Source organism: Grammomys surdaster, unplaced genomic scaffold, assembly GCF_004785775.1.
Source record: "Grammomys surdaster isolate TR1022 unplaced genomic scaffold, NIH_TR_1.0 205, whole genome shotgun sequence".
NCBI classification, from domain to species: Eukaryota; Metazoa; Chordata; class Mammalia; order Rodentia; family Muridae; genus Grammomys; species Grammomys surdaster.
Genome location: NW_021604650.1, coordinates 2751869 through 2771370, shown reverse-complemented (window position 1 = coordinate 2771370; position 19502 = coordinate 2751869). Strand labels below are relative to the sequence as shown.

Below are 19502 nucleotides of genomic sequence, written 5' to 3'. Positions count from 1 at the left end.
TTTTTTTTTTGAAGACAAGGTTTCTCTGTGTAGCTCTGGCTGTCCTGGAACTCACTCTGTAGACCAGGCTAGCCTCGAACTCTCAAACTCAGAAATCCGCCTGCCTCTGCCTCCCAAGTGCTGGGATTAAAGGCGTGAGCCACCACCGCCCGGCTTTCCCTATGTTTTTAAAGGTACAAAGACAATTTGAAATGATCAAAGCAGGAGACAAAACCATACTTACTAAAGTGTCTGTTTCAGTCAAACTGTCATCTTGGTTTTTAATCCAAGTAGATTTGACTTTTTCTAAAGCAGCCAATTCCATCTGCAAAATAATAATAATAATAATAATGATGATGATGATGATGATTAGTCATAATCTAAGTGACTAGCACTCTTAATTTATTAGGTCTCCCAAGAAGTTTAAAATACTTTCACTTCCTCTTCAACCTCATACAGCCTTTAGGGCTTTCATCTTTTGAGAGGGGGGTGAGGTTTTTTGTGAAAACTCAGCTTCAGGCCACTTTGTTTCAAGAAAGCATTAAGTATGGATTAGAGAGATGGTTTGGTAATTACTGGCTGAGAACTTGCAGATAGCCTGCGTGTGATTTCTAGCACCCCCATGGGGTAGTCCACAACTGCCTGTAACTCCAGTTCAAGGGGATTCAATACTTTTTCTAGCCTCTGAAGGAAATCACATTTAAATGAACATTCTCACACACACAGGTAACAAAAAATAACTATTTAAAAGTCATTATGCAAATGATACACAGGGTGCAGAACTAGAAACTCTATTTATTTATTTATTTATTTATTTAATTTTGGTTTTCCTAGACAAGGTTTTGCTGTGTAGTCCTGGCTGTTCTGGAGCTTGCTCTGGTAGACCTGGCTGGCCTCAAAACTCAATAGATCACCTGTTTCTGCCTCCTGAGTACTAGGACAAAAGGCGTGTGCTAGCACATCTGGCTCAGGGCCAGACATTCTCTCAGTTATATTGCTAGGGCAAAGGGGCTTGATGTTAGGTGGTTTTCTGTTGAATCTATAAAATCTGAACACTTTTGTATCAAAAGAACACATGCCTCTCTGCCTGTCAGAGAAGGGAGACTCTCACAGTTTCAGTCTTTCACTTTGAGACTAAAGACATCAATGGTAGTTAAACGCTTTTGCTTGGTAGATACATCCAGAAAACCGTTCCTCTAACAACATATTAAGCAGCCGGGTGGTGGTGGCACACACCTTTAATCCCAGCACTTGGGAGGCAGAGACAGGCGGATTTCTGAGTTCGAGGCCAGCCTGGTCTACAGAGGGAGTTCCAGGACAGCCAGGGCTACACAGAGAAACCCTGTCTCGAAACACCAAAAAACAAACAAACAAACAAACAAACAAACAAACAAACCAAAAACCCCAAAATAAAAAAAAAAAAAAAACATACTAAGCAAAAAAAGTCCCATATGAAGCTGTCAGGTGTGGATTAATTCTCCATTGTCTCATTAACATTTCTCATAAATGTGAAGAGTTTATTAAGTAGACACAGATGGGCAAATGAGATCATTCATATTTGCTAATAATCTGGCCAAACAAGCATCACAGCCAGTTATGGGCAACAGGGTACAGGAGTCAGGGAGGCACTGGCCCCAGAGAATTTCTTTCTTCTATGGAACTAAAGGAAGAAGAAGATATTCAGGATAGTTCATTCACTCTCAACTATTCAACACCTTTTCTCTTTGTAAAATAGATACAACTGGAAATGGCAGGCTACTTAAGTTCAGGATGCCACTGAGTGAACTAACCAACAAGGAAAAAGCCTCCCTTTGCTATATACTCAAAGCCAGGGCGTTTCCACCTGGACTAACATTTAGGGTTCCATCATCTGTGTACTGCAGGGTGTTTAGGAATTTGGCCTTGACTCTCTGGATGCTAGTGGTAGCCCTTCCTGTTGGGCTAAAATTTCTCAAACCAATGACAAATGTCTTCTGAGAGGCAGACCATCCCTAGTGGAGAACCACTGCTTAAAGCCGTCTGCAAGACAAATCTGACACACCTGAGCTAGAGGCAGTAACAACAGAGCCTGAAATGGCATGACCTCTATAATGACTCACAGCCACACAGAACAGGCTGCCTCCAGAGTCTGCTTACCTGATTAACCAATATTAACAGTCTAGAATCCCAGGAAAGCCCTGCTTGGTTGGACCTAGGGTAGAAGCTCACTCTGGGAGTTCAGCAAGAATTTCCACTCGGTGGTCTCAAGGTAGCATGACTTGTCAAACCCTGAGACAGCTACAGTATTGTTTTCACGGCAGTACGGAAACATTTGGGGGATATCTACTTCCCTACTTCTATAGGATCTGCATTAAGGCACGTGACAAAGAAGAACTGGAATCCTGACTCTTAAAACTTCTGTTCCTGCTCCAATACTATCTGAAGGGGTGGGCAGGGGTGTAGCTCAATGATCTTAGCATGTCAGGTGAAGTACTAGTCTCTAACACTTCTGCATCAAGAGGGCACATGGTGCTGCCTCTGCACGTGCAGAGAAGGCAGACTGTCATAGTTTCAGACTTTCATTTTGGCTGACCCAGTCTTGGGCAGGTATCCTGAAGCACTATCAGGCTTTGTTCTTACACCACAGAGAACCAAATTATGTTGCGATTGTGTGTTTGAGTCTTGAGAAAACTCAATAATTGCTACAATTTGTATCAGCAGAAATCCTTTCTGGTTCTAGCAATGAAGTGAATTCTCAAAGAATCTGGAGTCTAAAAGTGGGAGATTAAGAAACCCCACAAGTGAGCCGGGCGGTGGTGGTGCATGCCTTTAATCCCAGCACTTGGGAGGCAGAGGCAGGTTGATTTCTGAGTTTGAGGCCAGCCTGGTCTACAGAGTGAGTTCCAGGACAGCCACAAGTCTAGAGAATTGGCTCAAGGGTTAAGAGCACTTGCTGTTCTTGTAGATGTTCAGGGTTAGCTCCTGACATCACATGGTGGCATACAGCTATGTATAACTCCTGTTCTAGGGGTTCCTACACCCTTTTCAGACCTCTGTGGGCATCAGGCACACATGTGGTACACATACATATAGACAAAACACTCATACACAAAGTAAATTTTAAAAAATAAAGAAAATATATCAGCAAGGTTAACTGGTAGATTTCTTAGTATAGACAAAGCCCTGGGTTCTTCTTTTTTTTTTTTTTTTGTTTTTTTTTGGTTTTTCGAGACAGGGTTTCTCTGTGTAGCCCTGGCTGTCCTGGAACTCACTCTGTAGACCAGGCTGGCCTTGAACTCAGTAATCCGTCTGCCTCTGCCTCCCAAGTGCTGGGATTACAGGCCTGCGCCACCACTGCCTGGCTAAAGCCCTGGGTTCTATTCCCTGTACCACAAAAAGAAAAAAGAAAAAGTTAAAAAAAAAAAAAGTGGTCAGGTATGGTAGCACATTCCTTTAATCCCAGCACTCCAGAGAGCAAGGGTAGGTAGATCTCTGTGAGTTCTAGCCAGCCTGGTCTACATCATACGTTCCAGAAGAACAGCCAGAGCTACACAGTAAGACCCAATCATGAAAACAAAACAAAACAAAGTGCTCGTGCTTAGCAATGGGGATGAGGGCTATCAAGCTGAGACAGGAAGTGCACCACCCCTAGATTTAACAACCACAGCCTTTCCTAGCCTACCTTAAGAACCCCGTGCTAAGAGCACAGCCTTGTTCTAACATTCCAAAGTGCCTTCATACTAAAAGATTCCAGAGTTCTACACCCACACCAAGACATATGGGCTCTTCAAAATAGAAATCTCAGCAGGGAGACAACAAAGCACATTTGAGGTCTGGCCAAGGGAAGCCTGCATTTGAAGGACTTGCGTAGAAGACATTCATGGTCTGTCAGTTTTGGGACTCTAACACTGGATGTGCTAAGGAACTGTACTTGTGTAGGTCTATCTATCAATACGCTCTACCTAAGTCTGACCCACAGGATCTCATGGCATTCCCACATGGCTTTTAGAGCATATATTTTCCATGCAGGCGTTGCAGATGAGGAAACAGCCTTGCAAAGAACCAAGTCAGTGGGAAGATAGAGTTAAGATTCACTCTGGAAAACTCACCCCTTACAGTTAAAGGCTTTTTTTTCCTTGTTTGAGCGAGGGTCTCGATAAGTAGACGAAGTTGGCCTCCAACTTACAAAGATCCACCTCTGCCTGGGATTAAAATTGGCTTCCTTGTTTGTTTTTTGCCAAATCAAGGCCCCATCAAACAAGCTACATAGTGAACTTCCGTTGATGCAGAAACACCTTTTCCCCCATGTGAAACAGATCCTCTTACTCATTTAGTGGTTGTGGACATTTACTCAACATTCCTGTGTACCACATTCTTTGGTTACTGCTTCATGATCATTGGCTTGGTTAACACCTTACACATGCTCTGTCACAGTAGCACACTGGGCATCACTCACAGAGCACTGTGCAGTGATTTTCCCTTCAGCAGGCTCTGGGTTTCTTCCCAGAGATGTTAGTCTGATTGACTCTAGTGGTCATTTATTTATTCACATGGACAGAGACTTTCTATAGAACCATCTGGCAGTTCTCTGTGAGGAAAAGCTGTTCTGAGCCATGCTCTAATACTAGCAGTAAACTAAATACTGCCTCCTTGACCCTCCACCACTAAGAACCTGCTTGAAAGGTGCTGGGGATGCATACTTGAAAGTTGCATGCTGATGCTTTTTTAAGGGTAAGTTTTAACATGGGCCATGGTTTTCTTTCTTTCACTTCCTTACTAGGGTCTGTGGTACAGTTTTTGGTGGGCTTGGGAGCCAGCTGGTCTTTAATAAGGAGATAAACTGAGAGACAGCTCCACCTGGTGGCAGAAGAAAGAAAGGTTGCTGAGATGCCCCAGAAGAAGGCACACACAGGACAGGAAGCCTGGCCAGTTATAGACAGCTTTCAACAGATGGAATGCCTGGCACCTTCAGCTCATCTCCTCACAGTTAATAGCCATTTCGGAGTAAGATGTCTATTCTCCCCTGTGTACAAAAAACTATGCCTCATTTGATGCCAGAACAGCAAGAACTGGAGAACTTCAATTTCTCTTATTAACAGAAATCATATGGCCCTAAGTAGCTTGGTTCTAAAACTATATAAGGTGACTATTTGTCTTTAGTTGTGGACAAAGGTATAAACAGCTTCTCCAAGCCTGTGGAGGGCTTGACAACTACAGGCTCCTGCCTATGACCAGCTGCTAGAAACCATAGCAGACAGCTTGCCTGCTCAGCAGGCAGACTAAAACCTACCCACTAAACTGTACATTCTTCCACGGTATTGCTTTCCCCTGTTTCCTGGAGAGACCACTCAGTCCTTTTGTACCTGATTTTTTTGTAGCCCCAAGGTAGAATCACTTCCCCCACAGGCCAAATGGCATGCATTACAACCCATAATCTCAGGTACCTCTCAGAAGAGAGGGTTCTGAGGGAGGAAGAATGGCTCTATGTTATGCTGGAGCAGAAAAAGAATACTTTACTCTAGGATTGCTAAGCTCCCAGCCAGGGGTCAGAGGAGGAAGACTGAAGACTTCCTATGCCCCAAAAGGAGTGACACTTTAGAGAAGCAGAGGGCCCAGAGTAAGAACCCAAAATACACCAGGTCCCTCTCCCAACCCTTTTCACCACTGTTCTGCTCACAGGGCTGGTGGTGTCTTTTCCGAGGCTGCCCTTGCTGTTGAGACTGCCAATCTCCGTCTGTGAGCTGGACTGAGACATCCCCTCAAAGAAGGGCCTGCAGCAAAGAAGTACAGCTGATGTCAGTGGTGACTGCGGCTCACAAAAACAGTTCACAAGGCCTGAGTGAACCAGTGCTCAAGGCTGATCAACAACTTAGGTTTTGCAGACACTGGTTAGGTAGGATGCTATGGAGTTGGTCAAGGGATCTGCAGAGGCTCCTATTGGACTTTTGTTAGTCATAGGCAAAACCCTCATCTCCACCAGGAAGATGATGAAAAGCCACAATCCTCTGAGTGAGGTATGAGAGAGGATGCAAGGGACACAATGATGGAGGGAAAGGGAAGCTTGGGAGGAAGCCTAGGAGGAGCTCTGGGCCTCACTTGAGCTTGGGCTTTGGGGTGCTGAGGATGCTTTCTGTTTCTTCCATCTCAGGGCCACTGTCACTGGGGTTGTACATCTCTAGACTGTCGTATAGTTCATCCAGGTCCTCTTCCACTTCCCGAATCTGCTCCCGTGACACATGTTCTAGCCCAAAGCCCACCTGTAAGCAAAACAAACATCTATGAATTTGGAATTCTCCCTATTAACATTTGTGGTTAGATGAGCAAATCCTGTCTCCTAGGCCATCAGTCAATTGGTGCTTTCAATATTCCTTCTAGAGGGACATGCAACATTGTTCCTCTAGACTAATAGAGTACTAGTACTCTAGTAGAGTAACCTTTGTGTCCCCCTATATGGTCTGACTCTGAGAGCAGGGACATGATGGGGATACTTTCCCTCTCAGTTACTATCAATATCCAAACCAGGGCTAGCACCAGGGGGAAGAGAAAGTGCTGACATGCCTCCCAGGGAATCATACCAGAAAGCCCAGGTCTGATAGCCTAGCCCATTTTCTGCTCTGTCCTTCAAATTTAGGTGTAAGCTACTTTTATTTGCAGCCCACAGTGGGACAGACCCTTTCTCAACATTTTCTATCACTTTTAGTTGACTAACTCACTTTTAGTTTACTTAGAAACCTGTGTGAGTGAAGCCAAGACCTCCAGGGTCTAGGGGATTTATTTCTATCCAGAGGTGATTAATGAGGGTATATCACACTTGAAATATTGCTCACTGTAACTGCCCTTGGGATATGAGGACAAATTAAACAACAACTAGATATTTCATTGCTGCCCTTATCAGAGTATTATGATTGGATATGACTGTTCTAAGTGTTTTTAAATACCATGAAACCACACTCTTCATGTGAAGCCCTCATTTTCTCTTCAAGAAACATAATGCTCTTCTCCATATGCCATCTCTCCTGGGGCTCTGCTATGCATGCAAGGGGTAAGAATCATGACACCATAATCCTGATTCCTAATGGCCATATAGGGCTTAGGAGTGAGACTGGAAGTAAGGGGTCCTACCTCATCAGAAACTTTGAATCGTTTCAGGAGGGCCACAAACTTCTGTTTGATGTTAGGTTGCTGTGGGGACAAAAATATACAAATTGTTCGCAAGTAAAATGTACTAGTGGTCAATTTGAGAGTCTGTAGGAGCTTACCTCACAAGGAGAAAGAGAAGACAGACAGCTGACAGACAGTAGCTGCATTGGCACTGTACCCTCTCCAGAAAGATAGCCAATGTTAGTGTACTTCTCAGAGCCCTGGGCAGCTTGCTAGGTGTCTCATGTCTTCAAAGTTTCCAAAGGACCCCAATAATTTTCAGAGGTGCACCTCTAGCCCATCTTTTGCTCTGTCTGGCAGACCCAGGTATCAGCTAGTGAGTGTCCAGCACCTCCATGCTCAGCATCTCAGAATGGCATTTGTCCTCTTGCACAACCAACCCCCTAACTACCAGCCCGCACCTGGAGTCTGTCCACCTCTGGCCCCTTAGCCTGCAATGAACACTGCCAGCAGAGGCCACTTTTCTGTGGTGTCCTTATTGTCCCTATGCAGTCTGCCCTATGGTACCCACTCACCTGCTCTGTTAGTTATTGTTGAGTCTGCATTTCCAGACATTAGAGTTCACTGGGCCCAGCCTAGGCTCCCTGACCTGTTTCTTGTTCTACTTTAGGCATCAGGATTAGTTTCCAATCACACATATTTCTGGCCTGAATAGCTAAACCCTCATATGGGAATGAGAACAACTGACTTGCAGAATCAGAGAAGTGGGAAGCGCAGGACCAACAAGGAAGAAACTCAGAGAACAAAGTGCTCATAGTGGGGAAAGAAGAATGAACAGTAACAGAAGGAGACCATCATCAAGTGTCCAAAAACAACAAGGAACTGCCTACAACTTCCAGTAATGCCTCTGGGAGATGGGTATTATCACTAATCTCTGGTTATACATGGGGCACAATGTTATTCAAAAGGCCACAGGAGAGGTGACTTAGGAAGCTTAGGAGGTACTTTTGGGGAGAAAACAGGGCTGCCTCATGATTTCAGAGCAGAAAAGAGAAAGGCTCAGAAGAAAAAAACAGTAACAGGGAAGGTCCTACAGCTGTTTTCTTTCTCAGAGTTTAAAAAAGGAAAGTTTGGATTCTGGGGCCTATCTTCCCTATAGGGCTTGAAAACCTGGGGTAATCAAGCCGTTCTTATGCTCCTGAGCCACTGATGCAAAGGAGAAATTAGGGTTGCAGTCTTGTGGGCTTTCTTACCAGTCTAATGAACCTTGACTGTAAAGGTTGAGAGTGTTATTTCATGGTTAGAGGCCAGGCTGGGACATACCAGGGCTGGCCTTAATTTTACCCCAAATGAGAAGACCACCTCACTTTCAGGGTATCAGTCTGTAGACTGTTCCTGCACTTGAAAAAAACAGAATGAAATAGATTTTTTTTCCTCAGAGAAGCTCTTGGTACTTCTGACCCCTTATCCTTGGACTACATGGGCTCCAAGATCAGTCAGAGGTCACCAAAGAGTTCAGATTTTAGTTTCTCAGTCCACAACTCTGATTTTAATATGGGCTCAGGAGACATAATACAAAAATTGTTGATTTCAGGAAGTAGATCCAAGGTAAGAATTGCATCTAATGTAAGTGAACATTATCAAACCCAGAGTTTCTGTAGTTCTCAAGTACTAGTCAAACACAGCAATACTCCAGACCTGGCTTCACTCTGCAGTTGACAGAGCATCATTTGAAGCAATCACCAAGAATGAAAAGGTCGGAGGCATTGTACTCCTTAAAGAAATATTTGGATTGTTTCAAATTCTAGAAAAATGGTTATAGCCTTCTTTCTGTTCTTCATAATCTATATCCTATAACATCCTGTGTATCAAAAAGGTTCCTAACATGCTGATTCTTAGTGAGTGGTGGTAGGGATTTTGGGGATGTATCAGAATATTGAGGGTGCAACCCCAAGTACACAGGATTTTCAAAAAACCCCACAAGGTCTTATTGCACCCACTCACTCTCCGCCTACTTCAGACCAAGAGTCTGAGCTGTGCTGTGCCCTAGACCTGGGTGGCTCACCCTAGTGATGGCGGAGGTTGAGGTCAGTTTCCTCCGAGTCTTCTTTACTTTCCGAAGATCTTCATCTTCATAGAATAGATCCTGAGTAAGCAGTAAACAGAATGAGGCTGGGAAATTCCAGGGACCTCTCATACATTGTGAGGAAGGACCCACAGGAAGTTACCTGCCCATGCAATGGGTCATCACTGCCTTCCTGCTCTGAGGAGAAGCTTTCTTCCTCTTCTTCAGAGTAGTTGTCAATATCTGGGGAGCGATCTAGAACAAACACCCCATTGAGAACCTTGATATGATTTGATCTATCCTAAGTGACTTTGAGGACAGGAATCAATAAAACTGGGTTGAAGAGGGAAGGACCACATGGAGGGTCATAGCCACGCATTACTTCCAGGGATCTCTAAGCTTATCTTGCATGGGTACATTTCCCAGGATGGAGGTCAGTGAACTGGCTCCCCTGTCTTTTATGGTGCCTATGACACTGTATATATACATGTGTACCACATCTGGATGTCAGAAGAGGGTGTCAGATCCCTGGGACTGGAGTTATGTATGGTTGTGAGTCAACATGTGGATGCTAGGAGTCAAACCCAAATCCCTTGGAAGAGCAACGAGTGCTATAAACCATTGAGCCATCTCTCCAGCCCCACTGCATACATCTTACCTGACAGCTTAGACTTGATTCCTTCATGGTCAATGGGTTGGCTGGATAGAGAGTAGATTTTTATTTCTGCCACAGGCACAGAGACATCCTTTACGTTGCTGTGCAGGCCAAGTACTAAAGCACCCTCGTTAGGGTGTTGCATCACCTGTGAGCAAAGAATACAGTACAGATAGCTTACCCAGTGATATAGGGTTATCATTATTGTAAACCCAAGTAACATGCAAGCCAATGGCAATGACATTCTGTTAAGGTAGTTCCCTTTTCACTTCCGAGTCTATGCCTATTTCCTTTCCTACTGCTTTCAAGAACTTACTTTTACAATTACTTCCAGGGACTAGAGATGGCTCAGCAGTTGAGAGTGCCTATTTCTCTTGTAGAGAACCTGCATTCTGCTCCCAGGACCCGTATTGGGTGGTTCAAACACTCTCTTCCGGCTTCCTGAGATACTGATATTCACATGCATATACTGCACCCCCCCACACACACAATTTAAAAATAATAATGCATCTTAAAAAGAAAAAAATCTCCCAGTTGCTTCTAGCTAAGTCATTAGTGATGCTGAAATGAGAGGATCAGGATCCTGAGTCTGGCCATTTAAAATAACAACAAACAAACAACAACAACAACAACAACACAGCTATCTGTAGAAAGTGCCAGCTGTTAATTAGCAGCTGACACTTCTTCTTTGTCTTTGGCTGGCACACAGGAGTACTGCACAAGTGGGCAGAAATGTTGAGGAAATTGGGAGCCTAGTTTTTTGCTGCTGGAGAAAGGAGTTTGAAAGGAAGAAAGGAGGAAAAACAAGATCAGGCCCTTTGCTACTGGGTTACTGGGTTGAAGCTGAAGCTGCCACTGTGTGCTCTGGGTGTGACAGGTATATACAAACAGGAAATGCTCAAGGTGTGTGTGTGTGTGTGTGTGTGTGTGTGTGTGTGTGTGTGTGAGAGAGAGAGAGAGAGAGAGAGAGAGAGAGAGAGAGAGAGAGAGAGAGAGAGAGCGCGCATGTGTTTGCATGTATATGCACTCCCTGGTTCTTCTGCTGAGAGACAGCAGAAGTCATCCCTATTGGGTACATGAGCACTACTGCTAGTACCTGATCTCATTTTTTTTTTTTCTCCCTGAGATAGGGTCTCACTTTTTAGTGCTGGTTGTTCTGGAACTCACTAGTATAGACTAGTATAGACTCACAGAGATTCAACTGATTCTCTGCTTCTGCCTCCTGAGTGCTGGTATGTGTTACCATACCCCACCCTTATTGAACTTTTAAAGTACTATTCTCCATTAAACTCCCCAGGAGCCTCAGCAAACCAGCTCATCCCAGGAGGTAAGCTTGAGCTATTCTGCACCAGGAAGTAAGATGGCCTGTAAAGAGAGAGAATCTTATAGAAAAGGACAGACAGAACTGCTCGGAGGGGCTCTTACTGACCAAGCTAGGGTATAAAACATTATGTATACATATATATTATATATTTATGATTAAACACCATTAAGGAAAACAAGAACCCACAGTCCATAACTGGTACAAATAAGTGGATCAGTTGGCAAGTGGAAGAAGAAAGGAATGCTCTACTTACCAACCAACCTATACAGAAAGGATGGCCAGATTGTATATTGAGAATTCTAGAATTTTGGTTTCTTTAAAACACACACAGAAATATTACAATATGTTTTCATTTTAATCTCAGGTGTGGGATATTAGACTGCTTCAGACTTCACAACAGCTGACTATGATTTGCCTTGTGCTCTAGCAAGGGAGTGATTTTAGCAGCTGCAGATAGTTTCTGTGAATGTGTAACATTTGGAATTCTGGGGACTTTTCTGAGGGTATATAAAAGCTAGCACCCCAAGAGGTGGGTGGGTTGTTGGCCACAGTTTGTTAAGTGGTCATGCACAAAGAAGAAACAAGAAGAAATCAGATATCCTGAGAGCAAAGATCAAACTTGCCCTAACAAACTCAGCACCCCAATCAACAGTAAGTAGTCTAAAAATACCATCGCCCCCTTTTTGACCCCTGACTTTATTCACAGAGCTTTCTTTTGCCCTCTATCCATTTTCTCTTTCCTATCTAGTGCTAGGGGACTAAAGGGTGAGAAAAAGAGTGGAGAAAGGTGGAAAAAAGAAGGACCCACAAAATAACAAAAGTCAGCTACAGGATTAGAAATTCACAAATTGACAAGCATCAAAACAGTAACTAATTCAGGCCAAAATCACTAAAAGAATGGGGCTAGGGAAATGTCTCAGTGGATAAAATGTTTACCATGCACGTGTGAGAACATCTGGATCCTCGGAACTTGTGTAAAGATAGGTGTATTAATTTTACAGTAGCATGCATCTATAATCTTAGTGCCCCTAAAAGTGAGACAGGAGGAGACAGGATTATCCCTGGAAGTCCATGGACCAGTTAGCTCGAAAGACCCTGTTTCGAACAAGCTAGAACCCAAGGACCAACACTTGAGGTGGTCATATCACTCCCACATGCATGTCAAGGCATGTTTATGCCCGCCCCCCATGCATATAAAAGTCATTATACATCAATCAGTAAAGCAGATAGTTACATGGTCTCAAATACTTGTATATAAAATAATTTTCACTAATAATGACAAAGTACTTATTTATTAACCTGTAGTGGAAAATCCTGACTGGAACTTGCTCTGTGGATCATGCTGGCCTCAAATGTGGGGATCTGCTTACCTCTGCTTTCCCAAGTGCTGGATTAAAGGTGTGTGCTACACTGCCCTATTTTAGTAGACATTATCTTAACTAAGTTGTAACACTGATCACCACACTGACATCATGTGCAACTGTGCAACACACACTGTGTTGGGAAGAAGTGTGCTCTTTGGTCATTTTGCCAAAAATGTACAAACTGAACTTAATTTAGAGACAATAACAGATAAACCCAGACTGAGGAGCACTTGATAAAGTAAGCAGTCTGTACTTTCTAGAGCCTACATCAAAACCAGACAGTTGTGGCACATGCCTTTAACCCCCGGACTGCGAAGCAGAGGCAGGGGAATCTGAGTTTGAGGCCAGCCTGGTCTACAGAGCAAGTTCCAGGACAGCCAGGGATACACAGAGAAAACCTGTCTCAAAAACAAAACAAAAACAAACAAAAAAACCGGAACCCACATCACAGTCATAAAAGTCATGGAAAATCTGGGAACCACCACAGACTGATAGAGACCAAAGAGATATGAAAAAGAAATGCAACCAACCAACTCCTAGATTGAAAGGTCACTGAGACATTCTGCACTGTGAGCTTGGGGACTGCGGGTTAGACAGAATCTTGAATTAATGTCAATACCCTGACTGTGGTGGGAGAATGGGGCTTAGGTAGGACAGTGTCTGCAAGCTTAGGAAATTAACATAACTAATGTGTAATGAGGCTTCATGCCTGCAACCGTCAAACTGCTTAGGAAAAAAAACAAAACAATAGCCACAATATACAGAGATACTATATAACCACAGTAATATGTTGTCAAAATATACAGAGATACTATATAACCACAGTAATATGTTGTCAAGTTAAATATTTGTGTGAATCTTGTACATGAAAAATTTTTACATTATTCTTACTAAAACTAACTTAACATATATAATACACATATATTAAAGTCAGAGCTGGTCCTGGTGATGCCCCTACAGTATCAGGTACACGGAGAGCTGGAGGATCATTTGAGTCTAGGAGCTTGGGCCTAGACTGGCCAACATAGAAAGACCCATCTCAAAAGAAAAAGGCACCTAGAGACAAGTTTGGTGGTTAGGAACACATGTTCTTAACATGTTGAGTTCGATTCCCAGAATGTGTTGGTTCACAGCCATCCAAAACTCTTGTTTCAGATTGGCATACATTCAAACAAAATACTTATACACATAAAATAAGATAATAAATCTTAAAAATAAAATGAAGATTAAAAAAGAGTTAAAAGAAAAAAACTTTTTTTTTTGTTTTTCGAGACAAGGTTTCTCTGTGTAGCCCTGGCTGTCCTGGAACTCACTCTGTAGACCAGGCTGGCCTTGAACTCAGAAATCCGCCTGTCTCTGCCTCCCAAATGCTGGGATTAAAGACGTGCGCCACCACCACCCGGCCAGAAAAAAACTTTTGTGTAAGAGAAATTGAGAAAACTAGTTACAGATTGAATTCCCAATAAAATAATTAACCTATAAAGAAAAAAAAAATACCTGCCTGCAGGCTGGGGAACTATTTGCTGGGTGACAATGGACTTAGAGACCTGAAGTCTAAGACTGTGTTCTACTCACCTCTGCCATGTTGATGAGTCCCACAGCCAAGGTTTTATAGCCCAAGATAGTCCGGTTCTTGTACCGCTTCCTCCTTTGCAACATAATCTGCAGTTTGTTGGCATCTCTCTTAAGGAAATGAGGGTACTGAAGAAGAAAACAGTCCAGATGGTTAACCAGGATGGCAACCAGGACCTTGATGGTTCAGGTCCTGCTGGAGGACTGTGCTTTAGTGGCTTTAGTGTCACTTGATCAAAATAAGTAAAAAATAAGAGTGATTGGTCAAAATAAGAAAGAAATGCCAGAGGACCTGGTTCTGCTGGGTGCTGGCAGGGTCAACATAAGCTTAGAAACACCACTTTCTCTGTCATCTGGCCAGATGTTCTCTGTATGATTCAACACAGTCACAGGATTATTATTTTTTTTCTTCAGTCACAGGATTATGATGAGAGAGATATTCTAAGAGGGACGAAGGGAGAAGGATGGATATAGCACATAATAGAAGTGGGCTGTATTCTACTGGGACCTGAGATTCAGATCAGTAATGAGGGGGGAAGCTAAGTGTGGTAGTGGAGCTCAGTGGGTAGCATCATGAAAGGGGAGACTGGGCCTCAGTACCCACTCAATATCATGTCCAGTACACCTCGACTTGTGCTGGCTCAGGTACTACTAGAAGACGTCTTCCAGGTGGGCTATTAGCCCACGGGTGACTTTTGTTCTTTCTACTCTAACTGGGCTCTGGCTGTTTTTGGAGAATAAAGTTCCCACATTTCAAGACTATTTAGGTACTAGACTGTTGTAGCATTAGAAAGCTTCAAGATTTAGAAATTTCTGACCTGGAGGGAGAAGGTTAACTGGAGTTCTGTTTCCACCAGGCCACTGGCTGGAAGGATGATCTCATTGGAACGAAGAATCCTTTTTGAACCCTGAAACCAAGAAAAAGTCTTGTCAAAGCTGTGTCACTACAAGATGACCAAAAGAACTACACACTATGCTGCAAATACCAGTCAGCCTTTATAAGTGCCCCCCTGCCCCCTGCCACCATCAAGTTCTCCTACTCTTGCTCTGCCAGGCTTATTTTTATGGTGCTGAGTATTGAAATCATGGCTTTGATGTACCAGACAATGACCCTATCACTGAATTATGTATGTTCTTAGTCATTTACAACTGTTTTAAATTCAACTGTATCAGATGACCATGTATAACAACACAATTTGGCTAGGTGGTCTGACTAAGCTTATGGGTCCCATCTTAAGTGGGGTAAGCACAGGTTCCTGCCTAAGAACCACTTCATAATGTCTCAAGTCCATTCTCTGTACTCTCTGTTGTCTCTGTTGTTGGGATGTACTGTACCTTCCCAATTCCCCTGACATATGACCCCTAACATTTCCCGAATGCCGCTAACCTTGATTCTTTTCACTGAGAAAGCCGGAACAGCTCATACCTCATAAACTGGCCCCTGGGCCCCTGTCCTCACACACCCTCCCAACCCTCCTATTATAGACAACTACTCATGTCTCCATTCAGTTAAGGGAGCACACTCAGGTACTAACCTCCCCCTTTCTCATCTAGTAGAAGGTATTGTTGAAGTTATTCTTTCTTCTCACATCCTTTACTCACCGTCCTAGATCATTCTCATGAGCAAATGTGCTATTATTTCCAACAAAGCAAACGAAATTCCTCTTGGCTTCACTGGACATCACCTCACAGGTGCTTCTTTTCACAGTGGACTTTTCTCTTGAGTCCCCTATTCTGACTTCTCCTAATGCATTTCTGTATTTCTGTCACTTTTTTTCCCATCAATCTACCACTGGCAAGTTAATTCTCTCTTGGTGAGTCTGACGGCCCAGGATCCTTGTTGGCCTTGTGGTTCCCAGGATACCACAGCCTTGGGATTTCCTCTGACCTTGGAGGTCCTCTCGTTCTCAGTCCTTCCAGACTTCTTGGCACTGGAGGGCCTGGGGCTCCTGTCCATAGCTGGGTTCTATTTGTGTTTACTCCCTTTATGCCTGTTGTTCCAGCCAGGCTTATAGTTATCAATTCCTCCCAAGCCCTCGGCCCTCTCTCCAGAGCCTGACCCTCAGGTCTCTACCATTTCTTCAGTATTTCCTTCTAGCTGTTTCACTGGTATCTCAAACATAACACAGTAAACTGAATTTCAGGTTTCCCTGGTATCTGCTGTAACCGTCTTTCCCTTCTCACTGAAGGGCAGATCCACTCTACCAACTTGCTTGAGTCATCTCAGCCCACCCTCCTCTCTCACCCAAACCATCCCCATTATAGGGAGTGCCTGTCATCTAGCATGACTCCTTTTTCAGTCACAGAACAGCTCTCTCAGGAAGCAAGGATGGGCGCTCTGCCTTTCCACTGCACTCCTCACTTTATTTCTCACTTGTTTTCCCTGCCCTATCCTCTCCATTCTGCCACACATGTCAGAGCCAATGAAGCCAGAGAACCTACAGTCAGCTGTGTTAGATACAAACAGGGTCACAATTAGACATTTGAGAACCAGTCAACACCATGGCTGTGTAAGGCTTTTAAGCTGGCTTTTTTCTCCACCTGGAATGCTCCTCTTGGAATCTGTGTAGCCCACCCTCTTGGTTTTTCACAAATGTCATTTTCTCAGTGAGGTCTACATCCACCATCAGCACCTGTAACTTCCTTCATCTCTTCATCTTGTTCTAGTTTCTCCAAAAGGCATCTCACTTTCAATAGCAGCAGCCCTAGTTGTTTGAAGTTCCATCATCTAAATATACGCTGTAAGAACTGTAGAAATTTCTGCTTCCCTCACAAGTGTGAAAACCTGAGTTCTAACGCCAGAACATACATAAAAAGAGCTTGGTGTAGTCTTGTGTATTTGTAATCCCAGGGTTGGGAGGCTCAAACAGAAGAATCCCAGGGGCTCACTGACAGTCAACCTAACCTGTTTAGAGAGTTCGTGGCCAAGGAGCAGAGAAATTTTGTGTTTAAAAAATTAGAATGGACAACTTTGAGGAACAATATCTAAGACTGTCCTCTGGCCTACATAAACACTCCTCTCAACACACAAACAACTTCTGTCCAATATACTCTGTGTGGTATAGTTTTATCTCTAGCACTGCAAAAAAAAAACAAACCAAAAACCCCCGATGCACTATCTGGATGGTAAGCTGTATTAACAGCACCTACAAATATAGGTAACAGGGTACAGACTGCAATACTCAAAGAGGTTCAGTGTAGCCAGGTCTGGCTCCCTGTATGCATCTTAAATGACCATTCTCATCTTTCTATCTTCCCACAAAGACTTAGTCTCCATGGGTCCCAATATTGGCTTCTTGAAATTATACAGAACACTACCAACATGGGTCCAATTTTGGAATAACAATACTAGTAATAATAATAACTATTATTTATTTATTTTGTTTATTTAAGACAGGGTTTTCTCTGTGTAGCCCTGGCTGTCCTGGAACCCTGTAAACCAGGTTGGTCTCAATCTCAGAGATCCACCTGCTTCTGCCTCCCAAGTGCTGGGATTAAAGGTGTGCATCATCACTGCCCAGATTCAGAATTATTTTTAATACCTTTAAGTCTTATTTATTTATTTTTGATTTTTTGTTGTTTTTAAAAATTATTTATTTTATGTATATGAGTATACTGTAGCTGTCTTCAGACACACCAGAAGAGAGCATAAGATCCCATTACAGGTGGTTGTGAGCTACCATGTGGTTGCTGGGGATTGAACTCAAGACCTCTGGAAGAGCAGTCAGTGCTCTTCACCACTGAGCCATCTCTGCAGACTCTTTATTTTTGATTTTTTATTTTATGTGTGTGGGTGTTTTTTTCTGCATGTGTTTCTGTACACTGTGTATGTGCAGTGACTGCAAAAGCCAGAAGAGGGTGCTATATGCCCTGGGACTGGGGAGCCACCAGACAGATAGGTGCAGAGGATGGAACTTGGGTCCTCTGGAAGAGCTGCCAGTGCTCTTAACTACTAAGCCATCTCTTATGCCAGTTATCTATTTTTAAATTTTTTTTTTTAAAATGTAGGTGAATACATGTGGGCATGTGTATTTAGTATATGTGTGTGGGGCATGCACAGGTGTGTACACATATAAGAAGCAAGCCCTTAACAGGACTGACTCCACTTTGGTTTTTGTTTTGTTTTCGAGACAGGGTTTCTCTGTGTAGTCCTGATTGTCCTGGAACTCACTCTGTAGACCAGGCTGGCCTCAAACTCAGAAATCTGCCTGCCTCTGCCTCCCAAGTGCTGGGATTAAAGGCATACGCCACCACTGCCCGGCCCGACTCCATTTTGTAATAGGAAACTTGTAGAGACAAGTCTTGAAGTGAAATTGCTTTGAATAAGTATGATAACCAGCTGTGATGAGGTCAGAGCCCGGCTATAACCAGACATGATTGGTTATCTGCCGTGCACGTCAGTAGTAACACCAAATCAAACATAAAAGAGTAGCCCTTCATAAAAGAGGAGCACTTCATCACACATGGGTAGCTATGACTGCCTGACGTGATCCTCCACCAAGCTTCCTCAGCTCCCGACCATCAAAGAGTTAATGCCTCCACTTCGAGGTCAAGCACCCTAAGAGGTCAAATTAGCAATTCAACTAGCTGGAAGCATAGCATGACCTCCCCCCACCCCCCATAAAGACTCAGGTTTCAGGTCGTATAGCCCAAGACTGAATGATGTATTATTGCTATGCTTATTTCTTTGGTAATTAGCAATTTATTATTTGTATTTATTGTGCTGATATTGTTAGAGGCAATGCATAGGAAATGTGGCAATAACTTGTAGCAATAGCTTTAGCATTGGTGATGATATATTGTTTGCTGTGCATCATTAAAGAGCAACTGAATGCCAAAACCTCTGTCTCTGGTGTACTCTCTCTCCTCTCGTGGAACTGATAATCTCACGGTCAAATCCAGCATACGATCCCTGAGTGGAGGAGGATCTGTCGTTCCTCTCCCTTTGGGGATACTAAAATCTTATCACAACCTGCTCGTGACAGATAAGAGTCAGGGCTCTCGACAACACATATGTATAAAAGTCAGAGGATGCTATCAGGTGTCCTGGTCTATTTCCCTTAAGGCAGTATATCTCACAGAATCTGGAACTAGGCCAGCGCCAACAAGACCCTGCAATATGATTCCTCTGACTCTGGCCCCTACTTCACTGGTGTTAGGTATAACATGACCATGTTGACTTTTTACTTGGGGATTAAAACTCAGGTCTTCATGTATGTACTACTGTAAGCACTGTTACCTGTTATCTCCCCAGACCCCCCACTTTTACTCTACAGTACATTTTCAATACAGAAGCAAAAAAAAAAAAAGTGTTTAATATCATATAGTATCATTATAAAACACAAAAATACTCATTAATAAATATTAATGTCTTTTAAATTAGGCTTCTATTATTTTAAATAATATTTGTTTTAGAGACAAGGCCTTGCTGTACAGCTAAGGCTAACATAAAACTCTCAACCC

The 19502-nt window shown here is 43.3% G+C and overlaps 1 protein-coding gene across 1 annotated transcript in view; it reads right to left on the bottom strand.

Moving 5' to 3' along the window:
• Pacs1 (phosphofurin acidic cluster sorting protein 1) overlaps positions 1-19502 on the bottom strand; it is a 145245-nt gene that overhangs the window by 13275 nt on the left and 112468 nt on the right. The window contains exons 3-11 of the mRNA XM_028770964.1: positions 14858-14947; positions 14043-14168; positions 9783-9927; positions 9288-9379; positions 9125-9205; positions 7081-7140; positions 6055-6215; positions 5636-5729; positions 224-304 (exon numbers count right to left, since the gene is read on the bottom strand). Coding sequence (XP_028626797.1) covers positions 224-304; positions 5636-5729; positions 6055-6215; positions 7081-7140; positions 9125-9205; positions 9288-9379; positions 9783-9927; positions 14043-14168; positions 14858-14947 — 930 coding nt within the window. The remainder of the gene's footprint in view (positions 1-223; positions 305-5635; positions 5730-6054; positions 6216-7080; positions 7141-9124; positions 9206-9287; positions 9380-9782; positions 9928-14042; positions 14169-14857; positions 14948-19502) is intronic.